The sequence below is a fragment of the Acipenser ruthenus genome, chromosome 28 (assembly GCF_902713425.1).
Source record: "Acipenser ruthenus chromosome 28, fAciRut3.2 maternal haplotype, whole genome shotgun sequence".
Taxonomy (NCBI): domain Eukaryota; kingdom Metazoa; phylum Chordata; class Actinopteri; order Acipenseriformes; family Acipenseridae; genus Acipenser; species Acipenser ruthenus.
The window spans coordinates 25,058,320-25,081,461 of record NC_081216.1 but is presented as its reverse complement, the minus strand read 5'-3'; the positions used below and the strand labels follow the sequence as shown (position 1 = coordinate 25,081,461).

The 23,142-nt window shown below is 37.5% G+C and overlaps 1 protein-coding gene across 3 annotated transcripts in view; it reads right to left on the bottom strand.

Moving 5' to 3' along the window:
• Positions 1-17,877, bottom strand: part of LOC117434572 (low-density lipoprotein receptor-related protein 4-like) — a 78,839-nt gene extending 60,962 nt beyond the window's left edge. For all 3 annotated transcript variants that reach the window (XM_034057146.3, XM_034057147.3, XM_059003271.1), the window contains exon 1: positions 17,521-17,877. In XM_034057146.3, the coding sequence (XP_033913037.3) occupies positions 17,521-17,575 (55 nt within the window). In that variant the 5' untranslated portion in view covers positions 17,576-17,877. The remainder of the gene's footprint in view (positions 1-17,520) is intronic.
• Between the last annotated feature and the right edge of the window lie 5,265 nt (positions 17,878-23,142).

Below are 23,142 nucleotides of genomic sequence, written 5' to 3'. Positions count from 1 at the left end.
TACACCAGGGTTACATTTTCATGAAGCTGGTTTCATTTTTGCTTCTGTTATGCCCTTATGTGTGTTTTTAAAATCATCATCCATTACTGTTTATGCACGCGTGGATATTTTGTGTTTGAGGCAAGTCTAAGCAGATTAAAAGATTCTTTTCTGCTTGGTTCAGGGTTACATTCAGAGTTACATTCAGGGAAATCTAAACCTGCATGCTACGACTGTCTTGTAATATCTCTAGTATAGTCAAATTAGCTGGACAAACACTTGTGCTTCGACAGCCAAACGTTTCCAGCAAGCTGCTTATCATCTCAAGTGTGTTGCACAGATTGCAACCCTGTTATAATATGGCTTTCAAACCACCTCTTGCAAAAAAAGATAATACAAATGTATAGTGGTTATTGTCACTAGCAGGATTTGAAAAAACATCAGTTACATTGTAAATACAATGTTGTCTTGAACTGATTCAATCATTCTTTTAGTTAGAAAAGAAGGAGAGTTTGCTTTTGTCTCTGCAGAAAGGGGATGGAATTAAATTTCTGTAAAAGCAACAAAGCAATGTGTATGGATTGCAAATCAACTGCATGTTTCTTCACTTACAACAGATGCTCCACAGATACCTTCTCGTGACAACGTTTGCCATTTACTACATATATTCAGTTGCCCTCTGTATACCGTTTACACTGCTGGGTCTCTCCTATGAGGGGTGTTTTGGGTGTAAAGTTCATAAGCAGATGTATAAATGTAATTCTAGTAAGCTTGGATTGAGGGAATCAATGATGATTTAATGCAGCTGTAGTAACTGAGAAGCTGAAGTAATCCTTTTTGCAGCATGAATTTATCAATTTATTAAATCAATTAAAGATTCCTTTCGTAATGTGATATAGAGTACTGAATTGTAACACACACGGCTGTCATGACATTATGCTTGCAGATGTATTGCTGCACATGACACCACAGTACTAAACAGCTTGCATCAATGGTAGGAGTTTGGCACATTTGTAAGAACAAGACTCAACTAAATGCTTATACTGGTTACTATATCTGTGCATGCGTGCAAATCCCAGAGGGCATTACAATAAGCTTTTGGCTACTCTTCTAATCAATATGACCAATGGAACAAAGTGGCCAAGTTCACTTAATTAAATAGCGTATGTGAATCCCATAAATCACACGTTTAAATAAGTAGTCAAAATGCTATTAAATCTGGCTGATGGAATGCATTTGTTTTGTGTGGCTGGTTTATCTTACTGTAACTAAACAGCATTGTGAACAGAATCTATTTTAAATAAATTGCTAAACACTTAGAATGATAAACCAAACTTTCTTTTGATATTGGACTTGTATGAATCTGTTTTAAAAAGAAGACTTCAAAATCTATTGCAATAAAATCTAAAATTCCAAATGTGTTATAGATGAGTTATGATGGCTCAAAACCGGCACTTATGTGGCATTTTTGTCTGTGAGAACTGCCTATACCGTCACAGAGCCGTCATATTTTATGCCGTATCTGAACCACCTCGCGAGGTGGATCTGTCTTAACTCCTGTGTGAAACGCTACGCCGGCACTGAAGCGCTACAGTGGGCTTGGATTGAAAGTCAACATCCCACATGACTGCATGTATAACGGACGTGTTGGGTATTTCTGTCGTTGGTGTTACACACTTTTTTCCAAATACAATGGCTGATCAAGAACAAGGGAGTAATTGGTGTCTGGAATAAGTTAAGGAATTGTTAACTTTACGAATGTCGAGGAGGTGAATTCACAAATAGAAAGGACAGTGCATGGTGCTGTAATTTATGGGCAAATCACTGTTGCCATGAAAACAGTCTGTTGACTGGCAGTGTTGAAAGTTGTACTCACATGATCCCTTTGGCTGCGTGAAAGGGTGATGATGGTATTATACCGGCATAGATTGAGCAATTTCGTGCTGTGTGAATGGGTATTTTAAAGAATTTTTAAAACGTCTCTGAGATGGCTCAGTAGCGGCATATGTGTGTGTGAAAGGGGCTTTACTGTGTTTTTTTTCTTTAAAAGAAATAAAAAAAGGATGACTTCTTTGATTACAATGTTTTTTATTCCCACAGGAGCCCTCTCTATGAATCAGGCTATAAAACAACAAAGGCTCACGTTTACTGCCTGTGATCTGAGGTTTTACACAAGGCCCAAGGTCCAGTGAGAAGAGGTCACTGTTGGACTGCAACCAATTGTCAGCGACAAGGCTCCAAGCAGCAATGATCGATTTGCCTGCCAAAACCATGAATTACCAATTGGCATTGGTAGCTTGTCTTTCACAGACATGCCGAATAATAGCGAAGAGGGAATAAAGTTCTGTTCTAATTTACAGTCCAACAATGAAGTGTGTGGGGGTTCTTTATAGGCTGTACTGAAACAGAAGGCATGACTGGAACTTTGTGGCAAGATCCGCTTCAATGGACTTGGCAAGACGGACAGGTCACTAAAAATGGGACACATCCCGAGCCCTCCAGAGACCTTCCCTTTGAGCCACAGACAATGTCGCTGGCTGTGTTAATTCAAGGAACTCTCCATGGACAGGTTCCTCGCAGCTGTCACCAAATGCTAAGGAAGTGGGCAGCACAAGATCCTCTTTAAAACGTTCTTTGAGGCCTGACTAAATGATCCCTAACAAGAGAATTACAAAAAAGCACCTTTATTACTGGACTTAATGGGCATGCACTGTCAAAAGACTCTTAAGGATCAATATGATAACCCTGCCTTCCAACTAGTGCCCGATTGTTACTGACCCAAAGTACGTCTTATGGACAGAATATGAATGTCAGTTGGCAGCTACTAGCACCCCCAGGTTCAGGATGGAATGGGACCAGATTCATTTGTTCTCAATCAGGGATGCTGGTACAGGGCAGACTGCAAACCTTTGTCAAGTTTCTGTGTTAATAGATACGCATACTGTATGATTGAAAATAACTGGTTAGTATAGGCCTTAATACTGGAACTGGTAAACAGTGACCCTATTTGGGCTGAAATAGATGAGGAACCGATATCTGCTGCTAGTGGTCTTGCCAGAGAATATTGTAATTTATATACAGTATAATGCACAGAACTAACACTGGGGTTTAATTATGAGAACTGTTTTATTGTTCTCATTACTATCAATAATGGTCAGATGGGACTGCAATTCTGATGATGATGATAATGATCCCACCATTCAACAGATGTACAAACTCATAATTATCCATACCACTAAAAAAACTGCTAACATTGTTCAATGTATGTTTGTATCAAGAATATTGGGTGACCCATTGGTGACCCTTCACCTGACTTCTCACTGACCTGGAAATAATGTTCCCTTTAAAGCCCACTACTGTTGCCTCTAGAAAAAATCTTAACAGAAAAGAAAAGGTTGAAAGGAAATAGGAAGATCATTAGTTCCAACAACTTATCCTGGCTGCGTTAAACTTTCTGTCATAGTTCTGTCTCAGGTCTGTACAAACTTTCCAATCATTGCAGTGCTGCTGAAACAGTTTCTGAAGTGACATGATTAGCATTGTTCATGCTAAACTTTTCTCTATATTTGATACTGTAATTGTGCTATTTAACTTGTGTAGCATTATAAGAGTAATGAGTGTTATTCATTCAAGCATGGCCCCTTTCTCAAAATACATATTTATTTGTACAATACAATAACAATCAATATTTCTAAACAACTTGATGAAGTGGGTTGTTCCATTTTAGCAATGTTACAAAACAAAAAAATGAAAAACACAACAACCGTAATCCAAGCATTCATCTCGTTGTTCCACAAGAGCATCAAATTAGCTAGCTAGGTAACTTGCAGTGCAGCGTGTAAGCAATCTTAAGACTTCCAAAGTCCAATAAGAAGATGATTCTCTTCTATTCAGAGACCCTGGAAGCCTCATCCATGCAGTACAGACAGAACAGCTCCACATATAATTATTATGTGCAAATGCAACCACTCCAGAAAGAAATCTCTTTATCTGACTCCACCTCAGCCACCCCCTTACTCCAGTCACGGCTGCAATCTGCAAAAATGCAAAGTATTAACTGCTCAGTGAAAGGGCAATGCACACGGTGAGGAGAAGGATGCCTAGACAACTGATTCAAATTGCAATGCCAGAAAGCCAGAGTCACTCAGTCTATGCATGGAGTAACAGGAATTGCAGACTGCTTTCTGAACTGCAGATTTAGAAACAGATGCAACCTAGTGGTGACTGAAGAAACAGATTTCTATTACTGCTAGTTTCATTCAACGGTATGGTTCTGACCGAGAATGCTAGGAATTAGAAAATTAAACAAAGCTTGTGAGCCAAAGCAATGTTAATTAAATATAATGGGTTTGAATAACAACATTGTAATTAAACATACATCGTATCCTTCTAAAAAATATTTAAAATATTTCAAAAAGACAAATGCTTCAAAACACATTAAATAAATCAAAATGGTAATTGAAGGACTTTTTTTGCAATTGTTTTGAACAGATTTTGTAATTTGACCATGTTTTCTGTTTTACTTTTTATTTGAAATCTAAATTCATTGACAGTTTTACACACAAATCAACACCACATGGTACACAGACATAAGACCTCACACAAACACGCAGATACGATTTTAAAAGGACCCCTGCTGTTACAACAAACGGATGACACCCTTACTCTGCAAAAACTGAAACACAGCAGCAGTTTTACGGTCTCTAAATTGAACTTGGCAGGTTGTGTCAGTTTAATTATGATGTGAGATCAGAATGAGGAAAGAAAGCATCCGTGGCACATCCTCTCCTGCTCTCACTCAAGCTGCTGTTTTTATCATTTGCAATCCCACCAAGCATCTGTTAACAATAAAAAGAGATTCCCAAAGCAACCACACTCGCTCAATTCCCAACCCCCCCCCCCCCCCCCCCCACATCCCATGATCACAGTACAGAACTACAGATATCGGCTCAATATAAACTGTATCATAACTCCAAAATATTTATATCTCTGCTTACAGTTCTATTTCTCTCTCACTGTGTGCATTTAATAAAATAGGTGTTTTATTTAGATGTTCACGTCTATGATTTTGTACATGGAACAGCAATTAAATGTTGCTTTCTGGGGGAAAAAAAAGGTGATTTCATGAAAAATGTGTGGTTCATTATCCATTATAGATTTAAAGACAACATGTATAATCTCTATGCCATTGTCTCGCCACAGCAGACAGAATCCAGCCTGCCTTTTGGTCTAGACTGCTTATTTGCACAGAGACCCTTGTCTTCACACCTGCAATGGGGAAGAGAGGTTCTTATGGAGCATTCAGTCACAACACATAATCCCCTGCCATATATAATTCAATTAGAGGGATCCATACTGACAACAAACAGCTGGATATCCCTGTGTTAAATCCAATAAAACACTAAAGATGTGCTGCTATTTCACATATAATTATTATTATCAGCTTTCAACTGTCGCTGCTAAAAGAGATACATTGTGGTGAGCTTTGTTCCCAGAAAAACTGGACACTCCTACAAATTGTCATTTAAACTGGTGAAAGTCACTTGGCTTCAGGTAGTGCTGACTTTAGGGTAGTCAAGCTGCATCTCCAATGGTAAATATTTATGACTGGTGTAGTCTGGCACAGAACCAGCTAGACAGATGTGTTACTCGGCTTTTTCAAAACACTTTCTATATAAAAAGTAGTTACAGAACTTTCTGGGCATCAAAATGCCGTACTAATGTTCTAACTCGTGCAAATAAGTTACTGATCTGATTGTCGTTTAAATTCTTGCCTCTCAGACCAGCTTCAATGAATTATTTATCCTAGTATACACTTTCCAAGCAGATGCCACAGTTACAACATGAATAGAGATTACACAGGCAGACCCTCGGTCAGGATGACACAGGCTGAATCGCTAGGTCGTCTGAAAAGCAAAGGTTTCTTACCCATGAATGCTACTCAGTGTTGCCATCTGCTATTATAAAGTGTTCTATAGAGCCTGACTGACTGGAATTTTGGAATATTGTTTTGTCAGGGAGAAACATGGTTTTAAAACACTTTTGTCCTAAATTCAAATCAAAGTGTCTCTTTTTTTCAGTAAGAAAAAAAAAAACAGGGCTCATTTTTCGAACTAAGCTTATAGTTTCACGGTTGATTCATATGGACATGTATTCCACTTCCTAGCTGAGTAATTTCTATGAATTCACAGCCTTAAAAAACCTCTCTCAATGGCTCACTGCTGTTAAGTACTATCACTGTAAACAGCTGTTACAGGACTTTCCAGACTGCAATAATTAGCTAACGGTTTATTGGACAGCTACACAAAACTCAAATTGAAATCAAGCACTGAATCACAATTTTCATTGTCTACTCTTGGGCAGGGGGGTGGAAGGGTGGATAAAGAGCGCAAAGTAACACCAACTGCGTGAAAGTTCTGCCCCAGATTTCAAGGAGTCGTACACTCCGAAATCACACATAAAACGGCGATCTATAAGTTAGGATGCACGCTTGACCCCGTCACCTGCGGTAGAACAATTCTTTTCACTTATCCCCCCCAAAAAAAACCCTCATCATGTGATGGGTTTTATACAATTAGGTCAACTGTACATACATGTATTAGCTTGCACAGAAGCCATAGAGCTTGCATTGTGAAGATTCCAGAGACACTGGGAGTCTGGCTGTCATGGGCGTCCCCCTCTCCGACAAGGCATTCTGGACAAGGTCATGGGCTAAACAACTTTCAAATTAGATAGCCACTGTATTACCATGAGCTTAGGGAATTAAAAGTTACCATGCTGACAGGGGGATGGTAGGACAGTGTGCCAAGAATAGCTGTCACTGACACCACAGGAAGGCAGAGCGACATCCAAACCTCTGAAAGGGCCTAAAGGGGACTTATGTTCCAGTTCCGATATCCATAAAGCACTTCCTGCAGTGCACCTGGAAGAAATGCTGCCATTTCTAGGGCTGCTCACATTTTCAAGATCACCTCATTGCAGGTTCAGTACTGTTCTTGCCTTTTCAGAGGCTTACACAGTAAAGCACTTTTCTCACAAAGTATTTACAAGCTGCTACGTGTGGACTGTCTTTCCCGACAAGCAAATGTTTGGCACCACGGCACCTGTCTATTCACTCCAGACACAAGGGCATAGTAGAAATACCGTACATACTCTAGTTTAAAATGGTATGAATATTTCACGCTCTGGTTATATTCAGAAAACGTGTGCCAGATTTGCTAAGCTTCTCATTTAGTACAAAGTTTACTATCAGAAGTGAATATATATATTTTTTTCTTTCTCTTATTTAAATACAGCGGGTCTTTTATCAGACTGGATTGATTAGGAAACGACATATTTCCAGTAAGTTTTAAAAAGATCAAAAGGTAAATAATCTGTTAGATCAATCGAAAAGAGATGAACAGTGACATTTACAAGCAGGTGGTTGACATGATGAAAGAAGAGAGCCTGCTCCCGTTATTGCAATAAATGTGACAAGGTCAGACAGACTTCAATGACATAGAGGGTACATAAAACAGACATGACATGTTATATGGACTGATAATATTCTTATAAATGCTTACAGTATTAAATCTGAAGAGTCATTTTGCAGTTTAAACAGTGCTTGTACAGTACATACCCTACGATTCCTATGTGCTTTATGATTTACAATGCTTTCTGTGTTCTCTCGATATTCTATATCTTTCAGTTTTCACTATGTAATGTGCCTGTATTGTGTTTGGAATGCTTAGCTCCTAATAGCAGTTCTTAATGTAACAGTTTATTTTCATTGACAAACATTACTTCTGGTAGTTTTTTTTCAATAGCATGATTTACTGCAAAGAATCTTGCCTAGTTATGTGCCTTAAGCAGCATAAACAATAATGTTGAGTTTTTTTAAGCAGTGCAGTGAAATTTCAGTCAGTATAACATATAATACATCGGTTTACCATTCACATGCACCACCCCAAGCTTAGATTGTGGAAGAATAACTAGATATCAGTTTCCCTCAAATCGACCTCACGATATAAACAAGTGAAATAGTGTGTGCAAGACATCTTACTAACCCTGCCAGTTTTGACCTCAGCTCTGCCCCGGGATGGTTTAATTGGTCCATTTCCTGCTTCTGAAGTGTGGGGACAGATTTAATCAGCCAGGTTTTTTTTAGTGCCATTTCAATTGAAACCAGCGGCGAATCCACACAGCCGAGAGGCAGAAAGAGAAACCCGGATTCACATGCTTAACAAGAGGTTCTGGGAACTGTGATTTAAAAAGCAAATGAAATCTGCATTAAAACAGACAGGCATTGTGAGCTTAATGTAAGGCTAATCTTCATTGTTTGCCTGAGCTCTGGGAATATACAGTACAATCCATTACTGCTAACACTAGTTACTGAATACTCCACAAACTGGCTGAAAAGAAACCCCATCTGCCTAGCAAATCAATGCACTCTAGATGGAATAGGGTCAAGGAGGGTTATCCAATCCTTGTGATGTTACAACTCCTATTCCCCTCCCCTTCTCCCATATAGCAAATGTTTCTCATTCACCATGTAATCTTGCCATTTCACATTGTGAGGGAGATATACTACATGACTTACAGTACAATTAAAGTGGTTTATTGCAGGTATAAATCAGTTTCCAGGGATGATGACCGACCATGGAATTAGTGGTGCATTTTACTAACAAGGTAAGGACTTGAACAGCAGATTACAGGATACTGGCCACTCAGGAGTTGATGCTGCTCTTTTGAAATGAACTGCAACTTTCCTTAAGCAGACCTTTTTTGGAGTAGCCCCTGACGGCCCATACAATACAACAAGGCTGTTTGCAGCCGCAGGGAAAGCAAAGTTGTTTTTTTTCTTTTGCTTTACTAAACAGCTGCACAACAGCAGTTTCATTAGAGGGCTTTACTTTATCTCTTTTATTCCAGACAATTATAGCATTGCTTGTTGTGCTTATATGGGTCAAATAAATGCTTGCATTTTCAAACTATAACCACCTGTTGCCATGGGAGGAAAAAAAATGTTACCCACCTGGGAAACAGTTATTGTAACTTACTGTTTTCTATAGAAAGGGGTTTAAAAATGGGGATTGGTGAGGCACGTTTTAAAGCAGGTGTTGAGAGTAACCAAGACCGCAGGATATGAAAATAATTTGAAGATTAGGGCTAAAAACCTTTTCCCTTTTACTGTGTTACTGTTTACCTTTGTATCTAATGGACTTTCATAGCAACGATAAAAAAAAACAGCATTAAGCAAGACAAAACCTATGAAAATAACCATGACACACTGAACCCTTTTGTTAAGACGGGACTTGTTTTCTGAAATAAGTTTTCAGCCACGTTAGATTCAATTGTCCCGAGATATTCTGTTGACACCTACCTACACTGACTTCCAACTGTTATTCAATATTCAGACCCTGGTTCTTACAGCTCAGAGACCTGTGTTGCTTCGTATCCCTCTAATGATTGTTGCAAAGCCCTAGCTGCCTTCTAACCAGGAACAGACAGATGCACGGCACCCTAAGATGAAAGGTGGGAGTGCAGGTGTTTGAGAGGTAGGATCAGACTGTCATTTTGCTCAAAGCAGTTGTGTCAATGGATCCACCATAAGGGTGATACCCCAGGTGTCTCAAAGTAGAAGAGATCATGGCGCCGTTGCTTTCTATTATCTGCTCCAAACAAAGAAATGCCCCCCCCCCACCCCCCCACCTTCTCACAATGTAAACATATCAATTTGTCAGCGCTGTCCCCTACCCACCCCAGGGCATGCACCTGCATGTCGTTTCACACAAATCTATTCCAGGTAAGCAGCCTGTGGGCAACACCAGGAGGAATAATTAGGAAAGAGCGACAAACTGGGGTTCTTAAAATGTGCATAAAAGACTCAACACAAGAAGTCATCTTTCGGCAGCTCATAAAATTAATCTACCTGGAATAAAACAGGGGTTCTAAAGAAACAATTAATCTTGTGTGGTGTTGACCTTTTCCTTAGCCTGTAGTGAGACAAACCAGCCAACCATTTTACCCGAGACAAAATCAATTACATGCCACCCTTTTACCTCGGGAAGAAGCCCTTATGCACTGCCTCTAGCAACACTGCCATTGAAGCTACTTATTGTATAGCTTTTTTTTTTTTTGTGGAAAGCCTTTCATGGGTCTGGCACCACTGCTTAAGACAGCTTTAACTAGCCCCAACACCCAAACACCAAAACCTCATTAGTTAACGATTTTATCTGATATACATCATTCTCTATTGTGCATGAGATATTGCATTTATTTATTTGAAATATTGTAATATTGGTGTATTATATATATATATATATATATATATATATATATATATATATATATATATATATATATATATATATATACACACATACATATATAAACTGCTCCTGGAGCAAGTACAATTTAAGACACATTTGACTATATGAGAGGATACCGAGGTGTGAACTGGTGATGAGATGTCTTTGTTCTATAACAAAAGACTTTGGATTTCCATACACAGCCAAAGGTAATGCCACAGGAGCTGCCATGACTCTCTGGCCAACAATGCATGGATATTAATGAGGACCTTTTAAGGACAAGCAAAATGGGTGTAATGTTTTTACAGGTGACTCATTGGTATACCTTTCAAACTCAACTATCTGGAGTTCCATTAAGAGATTCAGGAATGTGCAATGTGGGACCATTGGTATCTAGATAGAACATCAAAAGTAACACAGCATTTCTTCAATAGGGGTTGTTTTGCCCAGGGGTGTGAATTGTTCAGGTGCTGTAAATATATGGGTGAATCACATCTGATGTGCTGTGCAAGGGGCTGCAACTGAAAATGCCACAGCACTGATTCATCAAAATCTTTAACACAAAACCCTGTATAAAAAATAAAAAAAAAGAATTATCCTTGTCAATCAATTCAATATTTATTAAAAAAAAAAAAATAGTTTGGCAGACTTTCATGAAACATGATTACAATGCCATAATAATTTTGTTTTATTAATAATACAGTAGAACGGCACTTTCTATTACCTCATTTTAGCACTGCAGAAATATAAAGAATTTGTTGTTATTTGCATTACCGGTAGTTATCTTAGAAAACAGCTCATAAAAATATTGCCTTTGGTTGATCTGGTGTTACACGAACAACTCAAGAGATGTGAAGACCGCTGAAGGAGCTGCTGGAGGAGGTTGCAAGGAAAAGAAAGGATTTCTGGAGAAGAAAAAAGAAAAGCACACAAACAAATAGGAAAAGAGGAGAAAGGAATTGTTGAATGACGGTAACCTTTAACTACACTGCTGTTTTCAACAGCGGACCCCAGTCTATCTCACAGGGCTAAGCTGGGTACATATTTTATCAATAAATAAATACAGTGAAGTGGTACTACTTTTATTATCTGGAGTGTTAGTGGTACTTGAAGAATAATGAATACCAAAATAACCCCATGATAAAGACCTTTATTGTGTTACAATGGTTTGAACTACTAGAGCAGCAGTGTTCCCACTGGCTCAAACACGCTGTTCACCCTCTCACCATTAAAATGTTGTCAGCGTTGACAAATAAAAGCCTTTAAAAATACGAGGTTGTGCATTCGAGGGGCATTGTTTCTGAAAAGCCTATTCCTCCCCCTTTTCACCCTTCCAACCCACAATACTAAAAGTCAAAAGCCACCATTTATACATTTACAAACAGTCGGAGGTTGAGTTGTTTTGACACTTTATCCACTGTAGCCTGGCTGAATGGCCTAGCTCCAATGAAGTACTTGAGCTAGCTGACTTCATTAGGAAGCAGTTCTTTCAGCGTGTTTGCCACTCCAGCCCTGCGTTTGAAAAGCCTATTTGGGAGCAGATATTGTTTGTTTAATGGAGCTTGTTGCTTAGGCCCCTTCACTGATTAGCACTCGGAGAGACAGGCTCATGAATGTGGATAAAGATGGCTGGAAATCGTGACACTGCTATACCATGGGGATTTGCAGTTCCAAAATAATAATAAAAAAGAGATAAGTGTGCAATCCAATCCAAAAGAACAGGCTATGAATCCTAATGAGGGATGCAGGAAATTTAGAGCCATGTTAAAAGTTGCTTTCAAGAAATGCATGTTCAATGACTATCTGATTTAAGGCAAACACGGTTGGGAAAGTTTCTTTCAGTTTAAACAATTAAGGATATTTATAAAGTACCGATGTGCCAGTAATTGTGACAGCCACAAAAGCATTCACCGTCACGATTATGATCTGTTACGATTATGCTTTATGATTTCTTTAGAGGTACGCAATAGGCATATTTTTACTGGGCAACCACACTAAGTAGGAAGTGAAGGCATACCATGTAACCTTAAAACTTGTGCCGCAATCAATAACAATACACAGCAAATTCTAACTAAACTTTCAACAAGTTTGTTTGCTGCAAGTCATGCATACAAATCTGTAGTTTTAAGTCTCAGTCGCATCAAACTATAAAACTAGCTCTTTAGTTCCTAATGAGCGTGTGTGTTTCTCTTTGTCCGAGTGTCACTAATTTAGTTTATATATGGTCACGAGGATTAATAATTTGAGTTTTTAGAAGCAACGAGTTGCATCTATGCAACACCAGAGCCGAGTTACGAGACTCGTACAAACACACATATTGTTTCTACACTCTCTCTTATGGAGGGCAGCACGCTTCTAGTTATAGGTGCAGAATGAACAAAAGGGGTTCAGCTTCAACACCAATTAGAAAAAAAAAATCACCTTGTCAATTTCTACAGATAGTTTCATATTAGAAGCAGTCTCTGTCTTGGAACTTTTTTTTTTTTTTTTTTTTTTTAGCTGATCAAAATTGTCTAGCGTCCAGACATGCAACACACTGGGGTGGTTAAACTTCGCTGTATTTAAAAGGCAATCAATCCTTTTAGACTCTGTCGCTATGTTCTGCTTTGTTCCAGTTTTATCATATTTGTTTTGCAGAGGCAGGGGATACCACATCATTAATCTTCTGTACGAGAATCAGAATGAAATGCCCTGTGCCTATCCTATGCAGACAATATCTAAATTCATTCATGATTCATGGCCCAACACTTATTCAGCTGTCTGCCCTCATTACTGTAAACTCCATATCATCAGGGTTCAGAATGACGCTGCACCTAGCAGTTGTACAAATAAAAAGGCACCACTACAGAGGACCACCCAAAAATAAATGCAGTGAATGCATGACTTCCAGAGTCCGCTTAGCTTATCAGCAGCACACTTACCCACACAGTACACTTTTCTATAGAGAAATGCAGAAAACAACCATTTCTAGTTTGCTAGTTTGTTTGGATTTTATCTGCAAACTAAAGTGAAATACACAGTGCTGTATCAATGCAAAAATAAATCAGGATTGTTTCTATTTTGGCATATAGTAGCAGTAAGACCTTATATATTGTCAATTATCAAGGATTACAGTCAGTTTTGGTATTAGGCTTTCAGCATTGCCTTGGGCCCATAGTTCATTAAGCCAGCTCAAAATCTTCTGGTAATTCCTTCTGGTCTTCCCATTTTAATGACTTCCCTTCCCCCTTTGGGGAAAGGTTTGTTTTATATGCTGTCTCCATAACATTGTACTATCCTGTGAGGGCAATGACATGTCGCTCTTTGGTACAGAACAAGTGTTTTCTGTTAATCTGAATATTAAAAAGGAATACAAAATAACTTAATTAAATTGGACTAACTAAGAACAGGGACTGTGTTGTTTTGACTGGTGCTTGCACAGAGAAATAAAACAAAGGCAAGAGGAATTTGATACTAGAAGATATCAAATCAAACAAAAACCATGTACATTTTTTTTTTTACTGGCTCACAATATGCCTATTAGATGGAGGCATGCTTATAAGTATATGAAATGACTGTTCACTTAAAACTAAATCTTTAGTTACAGCCATAGATCAAATAGCAAACAAAAAGCCTGAACCCATCTTTAACAGCCTGTTTAATGAGTGAATGTCAGCACAAGCCTAAGAGTTCATGCCTACAGATAAAAAATACAATTATCGGGCCTGTCTGAGACAGCATCTATCACTTTGCTGTAAATATAGCAGCTAGGCGGGCCAAATGCTTTAAGTAATTGCATCTTTAATAATATCACAGATGTGTGGCGCCCTTGTCATACCCTATCTCAAATATACCATACCGTGCCTCAAGAATAAAAGGAAATGAATAGCATTGTGCAGCTGGGATTAGTACAGAAGTGACACAGAGGGAAATGGAAAATGGGATCTAATGCACATTCATGCAGCTTAAGTCACTAAATCTGCAGCCTTGAACTCCAACCCCACCTATCCAATTTACTGAAGCTTCAGGGCTAGAAAACAACACGTTTTAAAATAAACACAAGATACAGTTAATGTCACAAGACCACAAGGGATTTATTGGGTATACAGGTGTCAGTTCACTACTTTCCCTTCCTCAGATTAGTAATCAAAATGATTCACGAATGACTCCCTGAAGGAACGAAAGTGGGAATTCTACATTTAGATTTTGCTTATCAAGCAGATTTAAGCTGCTGCCTGAAGCTACATTGTACAAAAGCTACAGGATTATATTTAATTTAAAGGGTGATATTGTATTCTTTAACAGACAGGTAGTGACCATGGTATAGTTTTATAGTACAGCTTTGTAAATGAACAACACGTTGTTTTCTCTCTTTTAGGTGCAGAATAACAACCTCAGGATTTTTTATATTTATCTGGTAGAATCAATCTTATTTTTGAGTGACTGACCACTCGATTAACTCTCATACGGTATCAATATTTTACTTCAGGCCAGATGTACACCTAACCGCTTTAAAAAACAACAACATTTTTATTTTTCTCCTAGCTTCTCCAAATATAGTAAACTGGTGTATTCTGCCGATTAATTACTGTAATGAAATATTATATTATATAGTGCTGTGAAGTACTAGATGAGCCTATTGTTAATGCCTCATACATCCATTATATTGTAATAAACCATGCTTCTTGGAAACTAGTAGGACAGTAATCAGTCTGACTTTCTCACAACGGCATGCTCTTGGCCTTGCTAAACTTTAAAACTTCTCAATCCGTCTGTCTTTCAGTGAACCTTTAACTCACACATGCCTATTATAGCTCCTGTCACACAGATCTATAACATCCTTGAGCTACCAATGATCAAAGATATCTGAGCTGCTTTAATCAGCAATAAAGGAAAACTCCTGGTCCAATAACCACTGACAGGGAAACTCAAAGCCCCAGCAACGGTTTAGGATCAACAACCAGAAGAGACCTATTGTTCTCCAAATAAATGTATACTTGTCTTTCTTTTTTAATACCTAATCTTTATTAATATTTTAAAAGTATTCGTCTTCAACAGGTCATATTGAAGAAAACCCCATCTCTGCAGACATCTGTATCTTACCGATAATTTATCAGTATAATTATTGTATTGTTGCATCTGGAGAATTGCATGTCAAAACTAAAAAGCGAATCTTCAAACTGGGTTATAGAAGAACAATTAGGGGTTCCATATAAGCATTGCATATTGAACCCAACCTAATTAAAGCAAATGGTTCTATAAAGAAAAAGGAAAACTTTTTTCAAGAAGGCATTACAGTGTCCTGACACAGAAGTGACACACAAGACAAAACAAGACAACCCCCCCCCCCCCAAAAAAAACAAGCACATACTGAATTTATTTTGTTGTAATTCCCTGAGCAGCCAACCCCTGCATTATTCAAGACTACAGATCACAGTAAAAGACTTCAAGCAGAATAAAATATAAGCAATAAATTATGGATCATCTTTTCGTGTTGGAGGTTTAAGGCTAAAATCCCTTTCTGGTATACCTTTTGTAATCCCAAGTGATTAATGTTAAAATCAAAGATAATCTTAGTCAACTGGGTTAAAGAAGAAAAAAATGGCACCCAATAGGCACTGAAATACATAACATTGTTTATCACAAAGAAATAATAAAAAATGTCTGCCTAATTGAAAACGTGTTACTTATTGGTGACATGAAAATATACTCCCTACCTGGACACAGTATAGTTAATCTATTTGTGTACTATTCACCCTTATCATCATTAGATTAATTGAATTTACAGCAGAATCTGTGTAACACTTTCTGTCAACTAGTCAAAATCGACTGCTCCCATACCTATGTTTTATAAATGTATGTATGTATTTATGTATTTATCTTCAATTATTTTTAAGTCATTAATATAGTTCAGTAAGTATAGGCAGAACTGTCGTTTTTGAAAGTAATGTCACTTGTTTTGTGTGCTGCAGGCAACCTCAGCCAAGATAAATGACTATGTTATAATCACGTTCATATTGAAGGATTATTTTTGAATTCCAGAATATGCGCTCAATGGTACTATTAAAACACATACGAAAAGTTAATGTATAATCTGACAGGCAACTGCCTTGAGTGATCATATTAGAATCACACACACACACACACCTGACATAATAAAAAACACCTTTGCAGTAAATTATATTTTGTGTATTACTAAGAAGTTCCGAATCCAGCCACCGAATCCATCTTATGATTTGACAGGTTCTAAACTGGAATGCCCGAAACACTACAGCGCTGTCTCTTTAAAAGGCTGTCCGCGCAGATTGCTGTGAATACTGTGCTCGAGTTTCCTGCATTCCAGCACCAATCGGGCTGCTGTCCCAACACGCTTGTAGCTACTGTGCGAGTTATCTGACGCGATTTACAGGTGAGTGCAGCGGGCTGACCAGTACTGGTAATACAGCAATTGAACAAACATAAGAAAGTGACCGTACGCGAGTTAGGTTAACAAGTCCCTTGTGTGGATCAAGATTCGGAAAATAAACTAAACCTGTCTGAGGACACGCACTAACAACCACAACAGTGACAGGAACAAGCAAAGCGACCACAAAGCCTGCTGCATTCGTACAGACGCACAAATACACTTTAAACATCATGCATTAAAAATAAATACAAATTCTGTGCTACCACATTTACAAGTACGGTGATTTTGTTGTGCATGTTTTGGTTACATCATGACAGCATCAAGGTAAAGCAGCTCTATCCATCCCCAAACCTTGTACCAGAATCGAAAAAGTAAACTCAGTAAATTGTAACTAGTGTATGCTAAATTAAATCAGATGTATGGAGACGCTTGTTAACCTCTGTGGTGGATACTGGATATTCAGTTATAACAGTGTTTTAAATATATCAGTGTAATGTAAGGTGCAGGAAACGTAAGATAACCAACTAAGTACGTTTCTAATAAGACTATTTTTGTTTTCTCAAGAGCAGGTACCGATACAAAAAAAAAACGTCAATTGCAAACAGTTCATGAGCACGAATTATAAATCTCTTAAAAAATAGTAGGCGGAAGGAATTGTGCCGGGCTCCTGCCGAAATGCTCCATACCGTGAAGGGGAGCATCGTAAGGGTCTTGAGGAATCAATCACACATGCAGAAAAAATACACGCAATACGCCGCGTTTAAATGAAGGCGATCGTGTTAATATACAGGGTTACAAATTCATTTTAATTATAATTCAGTACCAACAACAATGGAAATAATGCACATTCAATAATGTTTCACTTACCTTGAATTAAAAGCACGGAAGCTATCAGAGTGCCACAAACCGCTGCAAGCTGCATTTTAAGAGTTTGACCCCCCACCCCCTGCCCCCTCCCGCCCCAAGACCAAAAAGTGTGTTTATTAATATTGTTATTTTGACAATTGGATCCTTGCAAAACGATTTAACAGTAGGTAATGATAATCGTTACAGGAAATTCAAACCATGATTGTAATAGTTCTTCGGTTTAGGCTGTGCGTTTAGTTCCTTCTTTTTATTTATTTATATTTTTTAAAGTCCTGTATTGAAGTTTGTGAAGTTTCGCTGCTCTCGGTGATATTTTCAATACTGTTGCCACTAGGTCTGCTAATCTTCTAATGCTGGAGTGATCAAAAAGAACATTGGAATGTACCACGTTTCTCATGGGGGGAGGAGTAGGAAGACAATTACAAAAAAATGCAGTTTACAGAACTTAACGTGAATATACATTGCCAAGAAAAGGTTTAATTAACTATTATAGTCAAGTTAATTATTTTCTTTAAAAATGTATTGACCTTATCAATGTTATTTTTTTTTTTTTAGAAGCTGAACTCCCCCGGGGGTGTGTCTGAGTTTTTCGAGTCCTGGACTGTTCACTGTGTCATTTTGAAAGTTATTGAATCTTTTTTAAGGGGCTGTTAGTCACAGGAGAGTAGACGAGGATTGGGGGGAATCGGGAAGAAAAACGCTTGAATGGTTTATGCGTTAGATTTGCATTTGATCATGCTTGTGTGAGAACCGGATTAACTATAATAACCGCAGGAGAACCGAACTTTTACTTATTACATGCAGTAAATACGACGATTGTATTTTGCTGTGATACAGGGCACAGATTATTTTCTGAAATTTATAAGCAATTGCTGCTAAATTGATGTTGTTGTTGTTTTCTAATTTACAGCCGAATTAAATTGTATAAAGTCAACGATATAATAATAATAATAAAAAAAAAATCAATTTGCATTTGTTTTATGTGATATATAAGGCTATTACTTGGATGCTCGGTGTCATTTGAGTTGGTTTCTATTATTAACCACGGAACGCTTCTGCTAAATTAATGCTCCTGATCTAGATTAAATTAACAGCAGTACAATAATTTATTGTCTTAACACTGTCTGCTAGTTTGTTTGTTTTTTTAGCATCACCCCATCACTCCATGTTACATAATGAAATACAGAACTGTATATAGTATACAAGTTAATTTATGTTCTGTTTCATATCTGTAAGGCAACATTTTGAATTAATAATAATATTATTATTAATAATAATAATAATAATAATAATAATAATAATAATCATCATAATAATAATAATAGTACCTGTGTATTATTTCATTTAGGGAAGGTACCTGCCAGCTTGACTGTTAATCATTTGTTGTTGACATGAATTTAACGTATGGCACTGATGAATAATCACAGTGGATAGGAATATATTTTTTCTAATAATGATGGGAAGAATGCCAAAATGAAATTTCTTTGATGCTGGTTGGCAGCAGTATTGGTTGATGTGGTCTGTTTTGTTAGCCACATTTGATATCTGTTTCTAAACCAATCTGTTTTTCAGACCTAACAGGTGTTTTAGCTCTGTGGTTCCCTAATTTATTTAATAAGTCCCATGTGCTGGATAATTCTCTTGTGTGTGAATGTACCTACTCTATGTATGTTACTTTTTAAAAGTCTGATATTGCACAGCATACAGATTTACTGCTGGATTGCCTTGGGAGTGCCTTACTGAAGTTTTAATTTTCTTCTTAGTTTATTCAATTACAGCACAATGAGAATATAAACCAATGGAGCTGAAAAAGCATTCTGCAGCTATGTTTAAAAACCCCTGCTTTACCTGAGCGGGACACTTTATTTTAATGAGCTCTAATGACTGGCAGAGATGAACAGCTGGTCTTTAGCAGTGAAGTCTAAACAGAGAGAGGCTTTGGGCTGACACAACTTGTGTTGGACTCTGTCCAATGAGCTATGTTTGCTATCAGCAAATCATAACACACTAGACTGAGTAAGTAATGTAAGCTTGCCTTTGTCACCCTGGAGAGCTTCAGAGCATATCCAGTGCACTTAGCCTCTCACTTTGAATCAATGGGAAAAGTGTCTGAAAGCCTTTATTGGTAAAAAAAAAAAAAATGTGACCAGCCTGAAATCAACCTGAGCGCTTCACGCGAAACCTCCTGATGTCTTCTGCAACTCCACCCAGACTCTGAAGGTGCCTGAAGCAAATGGAGCTTCAGGGTGTGCCTGAGGAGAGTGAAATCATCAACTGTGGCTTGGAGATCTCATTTAAACAATCAATGTCTTGCCCACCACCAGAGCCACCTCTGTTAAAGCACAGAAACCTGGGTGGTGCTGTGAAAACGTCCTTGCTGAGGACAGCTGGCCTTCCCCTCAATAACCTGTGAACTTTTACTCCAGCTCAGGCCTAAGTAAACAGAGTGCTGGTGGTGGTCTCAGCCTGGTTCTAAGTGGAGCCACTCAGCTGTTCTGTAAACACTCTGAGGTATTTTATTGCGAAAGAGAGAGAGAGAGCTATTTAAAGGTAATTGTAGAGATTGTAATTGAATGGGAAAGTGTGGAGAGGTCCTACCTGACAATGAGTGGTGGAGACCAACAAGCCATGGGAGCCTGTGTTCTTGCTTTTCTAGTTTTTAATCATAGAAAACAAGTTACAAAACCAAACCTTTTTACACTCAACGGAAAGGGCTTTAACACTCAACAATCCTGTCCATGGGTGGGTCTCCACCATCAATCCTCTGCAGTTGTCTTTCTACCAAGACAAATAGCATGTGTATAGTACATTAAATTAAATTACTTTTGACGAAATATTTCATCAAATCACTTTTTTTTCTTCATTATTTCACTATATGAATTAGAAGAAAAAAGATTAAGCATATATTGATTTGTTCACACAGTTCCTTTGAATTTTCAGTTAGTAATTACAATACTGTACAGATTTTTTCATTTCTTTATTAACAATGTTACCATCTTACGAAGATAATGTTTAATTCTTGGTGTACACTCAAATGCAGAAACAAGATTACTCCAAGTAAATTTACAAAAAGCAACTATCCACAAACAGACAAAGAAATCACCATTTAATCTTCTTTGAAGTTTAATTGGCTGTTACTCAAAACTGACTTGTAACATATAAAACCCACAAGACAGAGGGAAAGAAAATAATTTAATTTTTAAAATTGCTGAACATTCTCTTCTACAGCTTGGCTCCAAGTGGCAAAATAGAATGTGGCTATGCTTGAAAATATGAACTGTGAACAATTGAACTATTAGTAGTATTTTTATTAGTATTATTATTGAGATAAATACTTTGAAAGTGATTGATGAACAGACTTTATAGCCATAGATTCCCATTTTGCTAAGGATGTGTTTAATGAGTGAGAAGTATGTCTGTGCTTTTATTGGGCCATCAAAACAAATGAGATTCAGATGACTTTTGGTGTTAATTTACAATAAAAAAATAAATAAAAAAAAACTGCAAATGACTGAATTTTCTAACACTTCAGTACTACAAAGCCTCTGTTTTCTATCAGGAATAAAAACAGCATATGGTTAGGAACTGTAAGGTCAGGTTTAAGGGCATTTAGACTGCTAAGATGGGCTCATTCGTGAGGGTACAAGCTTCACAAGAACAGAATGATTTGGTTAATTAGGAATCCTTTTTTTGTCTTAAGTGAAACAAATCCTTTGACAAATATATGATGATATATGAAGAGGCAAAAGCTGAGAGGTGAGAGTGTTGTCTGAGAAACAGCTGTGGGAAAGGCATTAAAATTAGAGAAGATATAGGTTGAATTGGGTGAATCACGTATCATTGTTAATTGTCACATACCTATTTCTAGCAAGTGACAAGGCTGAAACGACACATATCCATCAGTACTTGGTCTCTGCTGTTTCTCCACAGGAAAGTTAGGGTAAAGTGCTGCATTTTATTATTACACCTTTCTAACACTTTAAGGGAAATAGCAGTACAAATGTTTCAGGTAGTATTAAATCTTTACATACTGTAGCTTAGCCTTTAAAAAAAAAAAAAAAAAAAAAAAACTTTAACTCAGAAGGAGCAATTCTAGTTACATTTAGATGTAAATTGACTCCATTTATGTACCGATAGTTATTTGTTTGATAATTACTTTTCTCATTTAATTTTTTCTTTTAGAAAAAAAACACGTCATTTCTGGCTCTGAAGTCTTTCAACTACACTGACTACTGCAAGAAAAAAACTGTCTTCTGAAAAAGCTAATCAAATGGGCCCCTATAATTACATACCATTTCCTGTGCCTCCATTGTTAATAAAGTTATTTTTTTTCAAATTCTTTAGTTTTCCTTTCAACGAGAACATATTAACTGTCTCCTTGTCAGCATTCAGGGTTTGATTCGATTGACTTTTAGCCCTGGGATAAATCACAACCAGATTTTTAGAGCATTTTACAGTGCCAAGGAATCCACCTGGTTTGTATTAACCACTATTGGGTAATCCCAGGTTGTGCTGTAAAATGCTCCAAAATGTTTCTACCATTAAAATTGCTTTATTCTTTCAGAACAAAAATGGGGGCAGACTTTTTAATCTCTTCAAAATTGGACCTTATCTCTCCGGTTATTTCATCCTCGGAAAAATCCTGTTGAATAAAAGTTTGCATTTCCTGTTACCTTCCTGTATAAATTAAATGACTCAGACTACTCTAAATGCAAATGAGCCTGTGAGCTATAGAGTTGCCAGTGCCTACCTTTTAAGTACAATGGAAATGGTGCCAAAGCCTTGTCACACTGCCAAACCCAATGCCTTCAAAACAACACACGCATAATATACTTGTGCCACGGTACATTTTATTCGTCTTCTCTTAACTGAGCTATACTTTTTAACATACTTTTCTGTGTTACAATACCTTATGCATTTTTTGAGTTTAACATATTTACAGTTTAATTACCTGCTGTTATCAGGGCAGCAGTGTGGAGTAGTGGTTAGGGCTCTGGACTCTTGACCGGAGGGTTGTGGGTTCAATCCCTGGTAGGGGACACTGCTGCTGTACCCTTGAGCAAGGTACTTTACCTAAAAATTGCTCCAGTAAAAACCCAACTGTATAAATGGGTAATTGTATGTAAAAATAATGTGATATCTTGTAACAATTCTAAGTCGCCCTGGATAAGGGCGTCTGTAAAGTAATAAATAATAATAATATCAGTTGCACCCCAGCCTGGTATGTGTGACATATGATGAAGGTATGCTGATCATATCTGCTTATCCTCTCTCTCAACAAATTTGGGTAGATTATGCCGAATCCTTCTATTTCACTGCTGTCAGGCTGGTATATATATATATATAAATTCTGAATAGTTTAATAGTCAAGGTTGCTGGAACAACTTCAATGGGGTGATGAATGTCTTGTACCTGGAAAGGGGAGAAAGGAGGTTAAACTAAAGAGCCAATTCAATTAGAACACTGCTAATTTTTTTGCAGCTCAATCTACTATGTTAATTCTGTGTTTTAATTATATATCGTGCAATGGGGACAATAAGGTCTTATATAAACATATTTTTTCCTTGCTTATTTAAAACCTGGTATTGCACTTGTTGCTTATACTGTTAATACAAAACAATA